General features: G+C 42.0%; 1 protein-coding gene across 4 annotated transcripts in view; it reads right to left on the bottom strand.

Annotated features, from left to right (window-relative positions):
• LOC135196375 (ectonucleoside triphosphate diphosphohydrolase 3-like) overlaps positions 1 to 13,112 on the bottom strand; it is a 44,248-nt gene that overhangs the window by 22,993 nt on the left and 8,143 nt on the right. For all 4 annotated transcript variants that reach the window (XM_064223164.1, XM_064223165.1, XM_064223163.1 and 1 more), the window contains 4 exons: positions 12,173 to 12,290; positions 11,717 to 11,844; positions 3,250 to 3,367; positions 566 to 713 (listed from right to left, as the gene is read on the bottom strand). In XM_064223164.1, coding sequence (XP_064079234.1) covers positions 566 to 713; positions 3,250 to 3,367; positions 11,717 to 11,844; positions 12,173 to 12,290 — 512 coding nt within the window. The remainder of the gene's footprint in view (positions 1 to 565; positions 714 to 3,249; positions 3,368 to 11,716; positions 11,845 to 12,172; positions 12,291 to 13,112) is intronic.

Raw genomic sequence — 13,112 nt, 5'->3', positions numbered from 1 at the left:
TGTGACGTGCATGACTTCTGTGACATCTATTTAAGAGTAGTTAATCACTGCCTTTTGTAGAGCTTGACTGATCCTGAGCAAGCAAGCCCTCCTGTGTACATAAATGCTTCTGCATATTTGCCAGCCATGTACCTGGCTCCCTTAACGTAACCGGCTATCTCAGAGACTTAATTGCTCCTGCGTACTCAAACCTTCTTGTGCACTTTTCTCCATTACACAAATGGTTAAAATGTATGCTCACTGATGATGGATATGTTTGCAGCCAGCAGCAAAAATAAACTATACTAACATACTGTTCAACTGTTTCAGATCCACGAGCCTGGAAGTTGAATGGATTTATGCATCCTTAAAACAATGTGGAAGAATGTCACAGATAAGACAAAGATAAGGCTCAGATTTCCTGGATTAAATTGAGAACTTGCTTTAAAACAATACATAAAATAAAGTTTACTGTAGTTTGTGGGTGTGTAACATATATCCTGCACAAGAATGCTTTTGAGCTATCTTAGCCAAATACACATCTATGAATTATATATTCATGGTTACCAGTATACAAGGCACAAACCTTAGGATCCTCATTCCTGCAGTTGCCTCTACATAAAATGGAGTACCCTTATGAAATGGCTGTGGAACATTTTCTTTGGTTTCTTTGAGGCATTTCTCCAAGTACCTACTTAAGTCATCAACATTTTCAACAAAGCTGCCCACACCACCTGCAGAATCAAACAAAACCAAATAAATAAAATACACAAGAGGTGACTGCACTTCAATTAAAGTTCTGAATACCAAAAATAAGTACAGTTACGTGGACAAATACACATTTCTAAAGATATAATTGGAGACAATTCTAAAGCACAGCAATGAAGGAACCTCAGTTGTGAGCAATTTATAAAATGCTACCCCTACATGAAATTAAACACTGCATAAATCCTAAATCAAGATATTTGAATAAGCACAGTATATATAATGAGACAAAGTATATACTACATATAGCATAATAGAGAAAAAGATTAATTATAAAAACAGACCTATCATCACCTGGAATTTAAACTATACTTCTTGAAATATATGCTCATACACAATAATACTGAAATCAGGGTTGGCAAAAACCAACGGTTAAGAAAAAAAGCCAAAAAACTTGGTTTTTTTTGGTTAAACCATGTTTTTTTTATTTAAACCATGAAATATGGATTTTTTTTTTTTTTTTTTTGTGCTACTAGGTATGGTTTTTTAAGGGTTTATTTCATTTTTGTGCTACCCAGTATAAAACTAAAGCAATTTTAATGATAATCACACAATTCTGTGGCCTTATATGTATTTGACCTAGGTACGTGAACTAGATGTGAATAACTGATTTTTTTTCTTCATATATACCTGTGCTAACATTTGTAGTTAACACCAAATGGTGTTTATTTTTGAACATTTTTCTTTTATTTGAATGTCTTTTTTAGCTATTTCAACTTGAAATGAAAAATTGCTCTCTCTCTGATGCTATGATTAACATGATTGTTTCTTTTTATATAAGCAACCCCCCCCCCTTTTTTTATTAAAGATATAAAATAATTTACAAATTTCTTTAAACCTGATTATCTGAGGTTTACCAATTGTATGAATATGTTCAATTACATCAAATGTTATATTATGGCACGGTAACACAAATATACTGTAAGATAGTTACAATTCAGAATGTTTTAGTAGGCTAAACAAGTAAACATTAACACTGCCAATTTTATTTGAAAATCCAAGTAACTAATAAAAACACCAAAAGTTGCCAAAAATATATATTACCTAAAATAAAAGTTATAAAGGAAGAAGAAAAAAAAAAAAAAAAAAAAAAAAAAACATGGTTTTTTTATAGACTGATTTAAACCATGGTTTAAACTGCCCAACCCTGACTGAAATATAAAAATTGTATTAAACTTTGCTTGTGTTAATACCAATTAAACAGCTACAAGGAAAAATGATGCATTATCTAGAAGGGTAACTGCTTGTCTCTGTTAGATAGTTTTTGAGACACCCCTCTGCTAGCTGTTTCTCGAGACAAAGAGTGGTCCACCAAATGAGGAGTTAGAATGCAGCATGTTGAGGGTGGGGTGGGTGGCCATGGACATCAGGCTCTATGTTCATGGCAGTAGATGGGGCAGGTGGACTCAAATCACACAAGGCAGAGAGCGTACATCCTTCAGAGGTGACACAACAAAGTAATCCACTATTGGCAATCGAGATAACACTAGAAGACTGGGGAGCAAGAGGTATAGGTGATGGAGGTATAACATCAAAGCTCTGATATAGAGGTCAGAGAGCTGCATTCACAACAGCAGACATCAAGGTCTGTACAAGAACTCCTGTAGTGGACATAACACATAAAGTGAGAAGCCAATGGCCTACTATAACTAATTCTTATGCTTTCTTGCATAAAAGGAAACACTGTATATTATGGACAAGCAAGAAAGTCAGAATCTGCAGACTTCTCTACTATATCAGCAATTATGATTGGATAAGCAGGACTAGACACTGGTGGAAGCAAACCTGGATGAACCAACAGGAAAGCCCAAGAAAATTTGGAAAAAGGGATAGACGAAGCTCAAGACCTGATGGGAGTACTACACACAAAGATCTCATTTCATGTCTAAGCCCAAAAGATAAAGATCATGTGAAAATGTTAATGATGATGATAAACAGAATGTTTCATATACTGAAATCTGATGGAGTAGTGCAGAATCCATTAATCTCATATTGCACAGTGTGTATATAAAATTGCGTATAGTCATTGCTATAATCTTACATGACCAGGTTGTAATGAGCCTTTGTAGCCTATAAAGTAGGAAGTGCCTAAAAGAATGAAACTGCTGATTTTGCCTTGCAGAGAGTATGCAAACTGAAAGAACATCTAAATCCACATCCCCACCATGATAAAATTTACCGTTATAAAATTTTCCTGATAATAATAATGAAAGCCGTATAAATTACGAAAAAAAAGAAGAATAAATACTAACTGTCATATAAAGTTAGACCAAAGAGTAAGGCAGACAGAGGTCTACCATATCATCTGCTCCTTGTTTCATTCATTTCAACAAATTATTCATTCCCCTATTTACCTGCCATAACCTTGTATTATTCAAACTATCATAAAGATGAGGGAATATTCATTTCAATGGAATACATTACTAGAAATATTCTAGGAAGCTACAATATACTGTATAATTAAATAACAGCAATACTAATCATAAAAAGTCCAAAAAGACACACCTGCCATAAAACATCTGTGATTGAGAGTTACATCTCCAGTATCTAGGGGTTTCGCACCATCCCAGGAGAACACATAAATTTCACTATGAGATGAACCAGCATCCATGACTATTCCATACTGTGAACAAAAAGTTCCAACATTTAACAATTTTATTAACCTGAAATTTACTTAAAAAATAAAATAAATTTTAGCAATCCCCCTTTGCAGACCTGTAAGTAGTTCCGCATAAAATTTCTACTGGTTCTTCTTAATTTCATAACATCTTTTTCACAGACTTCTTGTTTTGTTCTGAGTACATCTGTATTTTATGATAGAAGGATTACTAATTTATTGCTGACTTGCGTAACCCTTTGGACAAATGCTGTTTAGTGGTGTACCTCTAAAAAAAAATATAATAAATATAAATATATTACAATATAGTGTATCAAATTAACTTTGTAAGACATGAACAAAAAGTAAAATGTTCCAAGGCTTCAGAAATGGAGGGAACTACAGTGGTACCGTCGACATCGAAGGCTCAACTTACGAAAAACTCGAGATACGAAAGCAAATACGAAAATTTTACAGCTCTACATACGAAAAGTTTTCAAGATACGGAAGGTTGTTGCTGTAAAGTCCCGATATTCACCCGGACCACCGAGAACAATTTTAAAACTCCCGCGCTGCCAGCTGAGTAAACTCGCCACCATCCTCCCGCTCTCCCATTGGTTCCTGATGCTAGTCACCCCATAAGATCCTGCTCTCCTATTGGTCAGCATCTACCCCTTGTGCTTTAAGTATTCTATTGCTAAAAGGAGCTGTAAATTGAAAAACTTATTCATGCAATACATTTAATAAAAAAAAAACATTAGGTAACAATAGAATAAAGAATAGAAATGAATGGTTATTATACTGTTTGGTAGTTTCAGTAGTTGAAGAGAGATAATGAAAATTTATGGCTTACTGTGTAAAGTGATTGCTTGGCAATCGTTTGATACTCGTAAGTGCCGGATGTAAACAGAAGTTTGGAAGCTTTTTTTTGTTTGTTTATTATAGTTAATGGTTACTTAATAATTATTTGAAATGAGTACATGCAATACATTTAATAAAAACATTGTGAATTAGATATCATAAAATATAAAATAAATCAGACTGCCAAACAAATATGTTATTGTTATAATACAATTAAGTTTGTTCATACTTACCTGGCAGATATATATATAGCTGTATTCTCCGAAGTCCGACAGAATTTCAAAACTCGCGGCACACGCAGTGGGCGGCCAGGTGGTAGTACCCATTCCCGCCGCTGGGAGGCGGATATCAGGAACCATTCCCATTTTCTATTCATATTTTATCAGTGCCACTGTCTCCTGAGGGGAGGTGGTGGGCACTTAATTATATATATCTGCCAGGTAAGTATGAACAAACTTAATTGTATTATAACAATAACATTTTGTTCATGAAACTTACTTGGCAGATATATATATAGCTGAATCCCACCTTCGGATGGTGGGTAAGAGACATGAATAAGGATTTGTAGGAAACTTAAATTAAGTAGATGATATACACCTTGGTTCCTCACCTGTTAGCAAAGTAGACTCTGTGATTACTGTCACTTCAGCCTGCTTGTGCTAATCAGAGTTGCCAGCCAGGTGGAGACCTGTAGTGCTGGTGCGCTCTGGATGCTCTGTCAACGGGGACGTGACCTCAATGTGACAAGAGCATAGAGCCATACAAATGAGGGCAACGAAGCAACTGACCACCACCTGACCAACTATCCAAGACCCCTGAACACTAAGCTAAGAGATGGGAGGTCTTCACCAAAGCCTCACCACAACAAAAAACACAACAACTAAAAACTAACCTAAACCTAACTAAGGGATAGGGAGAGAGCTACCTTCAGCCCCCAAGACTGTGTCTGCAGAAACGTATGGCCCAAGAGAACAACAGTCCTCGTATATCGTTCTCACATCTCTCAAGTAGTGTGAGGCGAATACTGAATTGCTCCTCCAAAAGGTGGCGTCAAGGATGTCCTTGATCGACATGTTCCTTTGGAAGGCAAGCGAGGTTGCGACAGCTCTGACCTCGTGAGCTTTCACTCGCAAGAGGCTCAAATCGATCTGTGTGGAAGACGAATGAGCCTCTTTAATGACGTCCCTCAGAAAGAACGCCAAAGCGTTCTTGGATAAGGTATATCGGGTCGTTTAAACCGAACACCAGAGATTATCTGAGGGACCTCGTACTTCTTTAGTCTTGTGGACATAAAACTTTAGAGCCCTGACAGGGCACAGGACTCTCTCAGGTTCTTGGCCCACAAGGCTTGTCATACCCTTGATTTCCAAAGCTCCTTGGCCAAGGGTTCGACGGGTTTTCATTCGTTGCTAAGAAAGTGGGACTCAAAGAGCAGACAGCATTGTCCCCTTTGAAGCCCACTCTCTTACAAATGGCCTGAATTTCGCTAACTCTCTTCGCCGTCGCCAGAGCAGTTAGGAAAAGAGCCTTCTTAGTCAAGTTCCTAAGAGACGCTTCATGTAGAGGTTCGAAAGGACTCGACATTAACAGTCTAAGGACTAAATCCAAGTTCCAAGAAGGAGGCCTCGCCTGAGGTATCTTGGATGTCTCAAATGATCTCAGGAGATCGTGAAGATCCCTGTTATCAGACAGGTCTAGTCCTCTGTGTCGGAAGACTGCCGACAGCATACTCTTATATCCCTTGATGGTCGGGTAGACAGCCAGCTTCTGTACATTTCTTAAAAATAGCAGGAAATCGGCTATCTGGCTCACAGAGGTAGTGGAAGAGGAAATTCCCTCTTTCTACACCATGCCCTGAAGGAAGCCCACTTCGACTGGTAAACAGCTCTCGAGGACGTTCTCCTAGCATTGGCGATCGCCTTTGCAGCTGCTTTAGAAAAACCTCTCGCTCTGGCCAGCTTTTCGATAGTCTGAACGCAGTCAGACCCAGAGCGGAGAGGTTTCGGTGATATCTTGCGAAGTGGGGCTGTCTGAGTAGATCTTTCCTCCAGGGCAACGTCCTCGGAAAGTCTATGATGAATGACATTACCTCCGTGAACCATTCTTTCGCGGGCCACATCGGGGCGATCAGGGTCAACCTCGTCCCCTCCGATGCCGCGAACTTCCTTACTACTTCCCCCATGATCTTGAATGGCGGGAAGGCATACAAGTCCAGGTTCGTCCAGTCCCAGAGCAGAGCGTCTATCGCGACTGCTCCCGGATCCAGCACAGGGGAGCAATAAAGAGGCAACCTCTTTGTTCTCGACGTCGCAAATAGGTCGACTAACGGACACCCCCACAGTCTCCAGAGCTCTCGACAGACGTCCTGGTGCAACGTCCCATTCCGTCGGCAGGATCTGATCTTGTCGGCTGAGAAGGTCTGCTCTGACGTTCTGGACTCCTGCGATAAATCTCGTCAGGATCCTTATCCGTCTCGCATCTGCCCACAGCAGAATCTCCCTCGCTAAATAAAAAAGAGGACGGGAGTGTGTACCTCCCTGCTTCTTTAGGTACGCAAGGGCTGTGGTGTTGTCCGAGTTGACTTGGACTACTTTCTCTGCAACCTTTTGTTGGAAGAACTGTAGCGCCAGAAAAACCGCCGCTAGTTCCTTTACATTGATGTGCCAGGACACCTGTTCCCCCCTCCAGGTGCCTGACACTTCCTCCCCTCCCAGTGTTGCTCCCCATCCGACACGAGGCGTCGGAAAAACAACACTAGTCTGGGCCTCAGAAGCTTTAGGGACAACCCCTCTCGAAACTTCCGAGGATCTAACCACCATCTTAGATGGTCCTTCACCGATTTGGTGATGAAAAGGGAAGGGTCGCATTCAGATCCTCTCTGACTCTCCATTCTTCTGCTAAGAAAAACTGGAGAGGTCTGAGGTGTAGTCTTCCCAGGGAAACAAACTTTTCCAGCGAGGAAATGGTTCCCAGCAGACTCATCCATTCCCTCGCCGAGCAAGCTTCCTTCCCCAGGAAGGCCGAAACTCTCTCTAAGCCTTGCAGCTGTCGTTCCTGGGACGGAAACGCTCGAAAAGCCTCGAATCCATCTGAATCCCCAGATACACGATGGACTGTGTTGGGGTCAGATGCGACTTTTCGAGGTTGACCAGAAGTCCCAGGGACTTTGCCAAGGCCAAAGTGAAGTGAAGGTCCTTCAGACACCTTTCTTCTGACGATGCTCTGATCAGCCAATCGTCGAGATACAGGGACACTCTTATTCCTGCAGAATGTAACCATCTCGCTACGTTTTTCATGAGCATGGTAAATACCATCGGAGCCGTGCTTAAACCGAAACAAAGAGCTCGAATTGCCAAACTTTGTCCCTTAGCATAAACCTCAGAAACTTTCTTGAAAGAGGGTGATAGGCACGTGAAAGTATGCGTCCTGTAGGTCCAAGGACACCATCCAGTCGCCCGGTCTTAAGGCTCCTAGAACCGACTGAGGTGTTTCCATCTTGAATTTTTTCTTTTCTACGAAAAGATTCAGGCTGCTTACGTCCAAGACTGGACGCCACCCCGACGACTGCTTTGGCACCAGGAAAAGTCTGTTGTAGTATCCTGGTGACCCCAGGTCTAAGACCTGCTCCACCGCTCTTTTCATGATCATTTGATCCAAAAGATCTAAAAGAAACCTGATGTTTCTCCCCTTGATACGACGGGGAAAGATCTCTGGGAGTCGTAGAAAGAGGAGGAGGGTCCACAAAGGGGATCTTGACGTACCCCTGTTCCACTATCTTGAGGGACCACGCATCTGTATCTCTCCCTTCTCTCCACGCACCCGCAAAGAATTTTAGCCTGGCTCCGACAGGCATCTGAAGGACTTTCTTCTCACTTAGAGGATTTAGGTTTGAAGGAACCTCTTCCTCTTGCAAGTCCTCTCCCTCGAGGAGCAGCTCTCGAGGGAGGAGCGCTACGAAAGGGTTTAACCTTCCTAGGAGGTCGTCCAGACGACGACGTGGTAGGGACTGCGGGACGTCTTGAAGACTGGGCCAAGAGATCCTGGGTAGCCTTCTCTTGTAGGCTCACTGCCAGGTCCCTTACCATAGCCTGGGGGAAGAGATGGCGTCGCAAAGAGGTGCAAAGAGAAGCTCTGCTTTCTGCGATGCAGAAACAGACCTCGCTGTAAAATTGCAGAAAAGCGCTCTCTTCTTGAGGAAAGCAGTGCCGAAATGAGACACTAACTCTTCCGAACCATCCCTGACGGCCTTGTCCATGCATGACAACACATTGGACAGCTCCCCCAGACTCAAAGAATCAGGACTCCTAGATTGAAGATCCAGGACTCCTAGGCACCAGTCTAGGAAGTTAAAGACTTCCAGAGTCTTTAACAGACCTTTCATGTGATGGTCGATCTCCGTTGGTGTCCATGAAATCTTAGCGGACGATAAAAAGGGATCTCTTCTGGGCGTCCTACCAGACTAGCAAAGTCCCCTTGGGAAGAAGACAGGATCTTAACTCCTACTTCAGCTTTGGTCTCATACCAAATGCCGCCTTTCCCACTGAGTCTTGAAGGAGGAAGGGCGAAAGTCGACTTGCCCTGATCCTTCCGACGTTCCATCCAATCCTGCAATTTCTTGAATGCTCTCTTAGTGGACAAGGAAGTCTTCATCTCCACCACTTCCGAAACCTTGCCCGACTTCGAAGACGAAAACTGAGAGGGAGGAGACTTAGGAGCTGCAGGCTGGAACTTCTCACCAAACAAAGAACGTAAAAGACGAACCAGCACCTTGTAGTCGGAAACCGACGAAACTGACGGCTGTTCTTCCTCCACTGAGTCCGCCGGACTACTAAGCTCTCCTTCCTCCCGAAGAGGCAAAGGAGATTGAACCTCTGGAGAGGGCGTGCGCCCAACGGGTCTAGCCTTCAACAAAGGCTTTCGAGGATGACTAATATCAGCCTCTTCAAAGCGACCGACCTTCTGTCGATCTTTAGAGCTCGAACCACGAAGAGCATCCTGACCGCGCTGCGCGTCAAGAGAGGTTACTCTTAGTCTCTCTCGAGGAGCGTCCTTACGTTTCACGCTCAAGCGTCCAGCTTTCGCTTTCAAAGCGTCCTTCTGAGCGCTCTCGAAAGCCTTCTCCACAGGCAAAGCGTCAAGCAAAACATCGCGACGAGCGTCTTCAAAAGCGTCCTGCCGAGCGTCTTCAAAAGCGTCCTCCAAGGCGTCCTGTCGAGCGTCCTCAAAGGCGTCCTAGGTCCTGACGTGCGGGCGGAGACAGAGACGAACGAGAGACGGAGAAGGAGACTGCCTCGTCCTCTTGACAGGCAGTCTAGCGTCCTTCCTTCGTTTAGGCTCAACTGCTGCTGGGCGAGTCTTCCGAGCCATTAAGGCCGACAATTGGTCTTGAAGCGACGCAAGAATACTCTTCGTTGGTGAAGAACCGAGAGGAGGTGAAGGGCTGCGCCTGCGAGAAGACGAGGGGTCGGGGGGACGCCTCCTTCCTTCTCACAGGTACAGCAACCTGCCTCTCCGAGGCGCGAGAGAAAGCGCTTCTCAGCGTCGTCCTCGGACGACGTCCTACCTCTCTTCTGTGGAGGAAACGCGTCATACGACGCAGGCGAAGACCGCAACGAGAGCGGAGAGAGGGGACGTAAAGCGTCCTCCCCTAGGGAAAACAAAGTCCTTTTCAACGGACGCGAGTCACTCCGAGCGCTCCACCCCTTGCGCAGGGAGGGCGCCTCGGAGGACGAAAAACAGTCCTTAAGGATGCGAGCCTGAGCACGCTCCTTGGAGCAGCCTGGGAAGTAGCAAAACAGGTCCTGCCGAAGGGACGCCAGATCGGTGGGGAGCCCCCGTAACCCTCTTGCGGCTTTCGACATGCCCACTCCCTGAGTTCTGGAGTCCGACAGAGGTCTAGACCTAGAGGCATTATGGGGCCGATCTGACGCCCCCTCCACAACACTAGGGGCACAATCACACACTTTACTCGAGCCGTTTTCAAGGGCCAACACTTTGGACTCTAGAGTGCGTAATGACTCTAGAATCAGAGAAAGGGCATTACCTTCTCCAGACACAGAACTAGGGCCCTCAGGCAACAACACAGGATTAGGTGAAGCAATTCTACTGGTGTTAAAATAGGAGAAATGTTACTTCCCTTACCTTTCGTAGAACCGCTCTTGGAGGAAGACCTCCTGATCCTATCGCGCTCCAACTTACGCCGATAGGATTCATACACCTTCCATTCATCCTCAGTCAAACTTTTGCATGCAATGCAACGATCAACCAGCAAACAAACATGCCCCCTACACCCCATACATACTGTGTGGGGGTCTACCGATGATTTCGGTAGCCTCACCTTGCAATCACTTCTCACACACACTCTGAAGCTCACTGAACTTGATCCCGACATCACGTTCATAGAAAAGCCAATCCAAAAACAGTCCACTATCGCGTATGCCAATCCAACAATCCAGAGTCAAAACCAAAAGTCAATCCAGATACTTATAACGAGTCAAAATCCAAAAATCCTGGGCGGAGGTCTGTAAACAGGTGTTTACCGACCGGCGACAGAAAAAATATGAATAGAAAATGGGAATGGTTCCTGATATCCGCCTCCCAGCGGCAGGAATGGGTACTACCACCTGGCCGCCCACTGCGTGTGCCGCGAGTTTTGAAATTCTGTCGGACTTCGGAGAATACAGCTATATATATATCTGCCAAGTAAGTTTCATGAACAAAACGTATTTTTTAGAATTCTTCTTCTGTTTTAATATTACGTTACGTTTACGTATGTTTCATTATAGCTGTCAGTAAGTCGGTATCTCCATTAGGTAAAGATAGAATAAAGAATAGAAATGAATGTTTATTATACTGTTTGGTAGTTTCATTAGTTGAAGAGAGATACTAATGAAAATTTATGGCTTACTGTGTCCTAGGAAAAGTGATTGCTTGGCGTTCGTTTGGTACTCGTAAGACGGTAAGAGCTGAATGTAAACAATCGATTGGAAGGTTTTTTTTTTTTTTGTGTGTTTATTATAGTTAATGATTAATTAATAATTATTGGAAATGAGTACATACTGATTATTTATACATTTTACTGGCATATTTTTCTAAGCTTTTAGCTTCTTAGGTTTAGATGTCAGAATCATAGACTAGGCTACAGTAGCAACCGCTAACATAGGCTAGGCTTATTGCTAAGGACATATGCTAAAGTCCTAATATATGCAGTAAAAATGGGGTTGAACATTACATGCAGTTGAATATTACTCAAGTATGTACAGTATTTTGCCTTTTTGTTGTCATATTTCTTCCGTCGGATCGGCGTAGTAACCCTAGAACATGTGTTTTAGGCCTGGGAATATAATTTACTGGGGTGTTTTTGGAGGGCTTGGAACGGATTAGCCATTTTACATGTAAAATGTGGTCCAAGATACGAAAACCTCATGATACGAAGGGCGCCTCGTAACGGATTAATTTTGTATGACTGTAAATGCAAAAGCAGAGACAGACAGAGAGAACAACTTTGATACATACCTTCTGCACAGAGGGTAAAGGTTCTAAGAATGTCCAAATAGTATATGTTAACCCAATTCCACCGATAAGCAGTGATACAACAGTGACCATGAACCAACTTCCAAACCCAAACGTTTGTTCTTCATCATCTGTGAACCAAACCCAAACAAATTTAAAAATACAAGGAATTAAAAACTGAAAGTACAATGTAATATCAATAAAGGAGAAAACTCTTCTGTTATCCACTGTTAAATTTAAAGGATTATACCAGACATATCTAATTTCTAAATAAAATATTTTTCTTTAAAAGATGTCATAGTGACTGCAACAACATTCTACTGCTTCCCAATGGATTATACAAATGAATGCTGAAAACAGTATAATACAGAATGTACTATAAGTAAATATTAAAGCAAGACTTCCTAGTATACAGCAGATATATGCAATGTAGTGTTTTATTTATGTAAAAAAAACTACCTCCAAGGCCAAGAGTGAGAATGTCTCCATCATCAATGCTGCATTCTTCGAGGCTCTTATTTGGATTCAGAAGTAAATTGTCCTTACTTCGTATCACATAGCCGTTGGGAGCTACACCCTGAGAAAGATTGAAAAACATTCAAACTTCAACAAATATATCTAGGTACTAATGATGTATGAATAGCAACAGAAATTCTAGCTGTGTTACATAATCACCATGTGGTTATTGATAAAAAATAAATACTATTTATCTCCAAACAAGAAATTTAAAGTACCTAAGAAGGATCTGGATATAAAAATCATCGGCCATGGACTTTCTGTACATCTTTCCAATTGTCATTCACTTAAAGGTTATAAGTATTTAACACGAAAGTAAACAGAAAAGTTAGTTTCTCAGTTTCTCTACATACATCCCTGTCTTAAAAATTAATGACATAGCTTTAAACTAATAATATCTGATACCCAGTTATAATTCATTTAAATATCTGATACCCAGTTACAATACATTTAAATATAACAGCTAAAGTAACTATAGTATACATTAACAAGGGTTATTAAAAAGCAAATAGTACTACAAAAGAGCCAACCGTAACTCTTGACTGGGGATTTTTTTACCTTTGATATGCATCCAGTAGTAATTGAAAAGGTAATAGTCATTTAAAAAATACACTAGAATGAAGTTTTACTGTACCAATAGCATTATTTATGTGATGATTTCTTCACCATCCAGGTCCTATCATTAGCTGACTAAATACATTATGCAATGCATAGGGTATTTATACAAAATGCAATGTATCAGGTATTTATACAAAATTTACATTGGCCTGAGAGTGAAAACAAGGATTAGTTAGTGCAAAACCAGATGAATGCATTGATGTTCTGGTTGGAAGGTGACATATGAAAGAATGGTATAGACTAAGGTTGATCTTCTAGGTGGGGG

This window comes from Macrobrachium nipponense, chromosome 17 (assembly GCF_015104395.2).
Source record: "Macrobrachium nipponense isolate FS-2020 chromosome 17, ASM1510439v2, whole genome shotgun sequence".
Lineage (NCBI taxonomy): Eukaryota > Metazoa > Arthropoda > Malacostraca > Decapoda > Palaemonidae > Macrobrachium > Macrobrachium nipponense.
The sequence above is the reverse complement of the archived record's forward strand: the minus strand, read 5'-3'. Positions and strand labels throughout refer to the sequence as shown.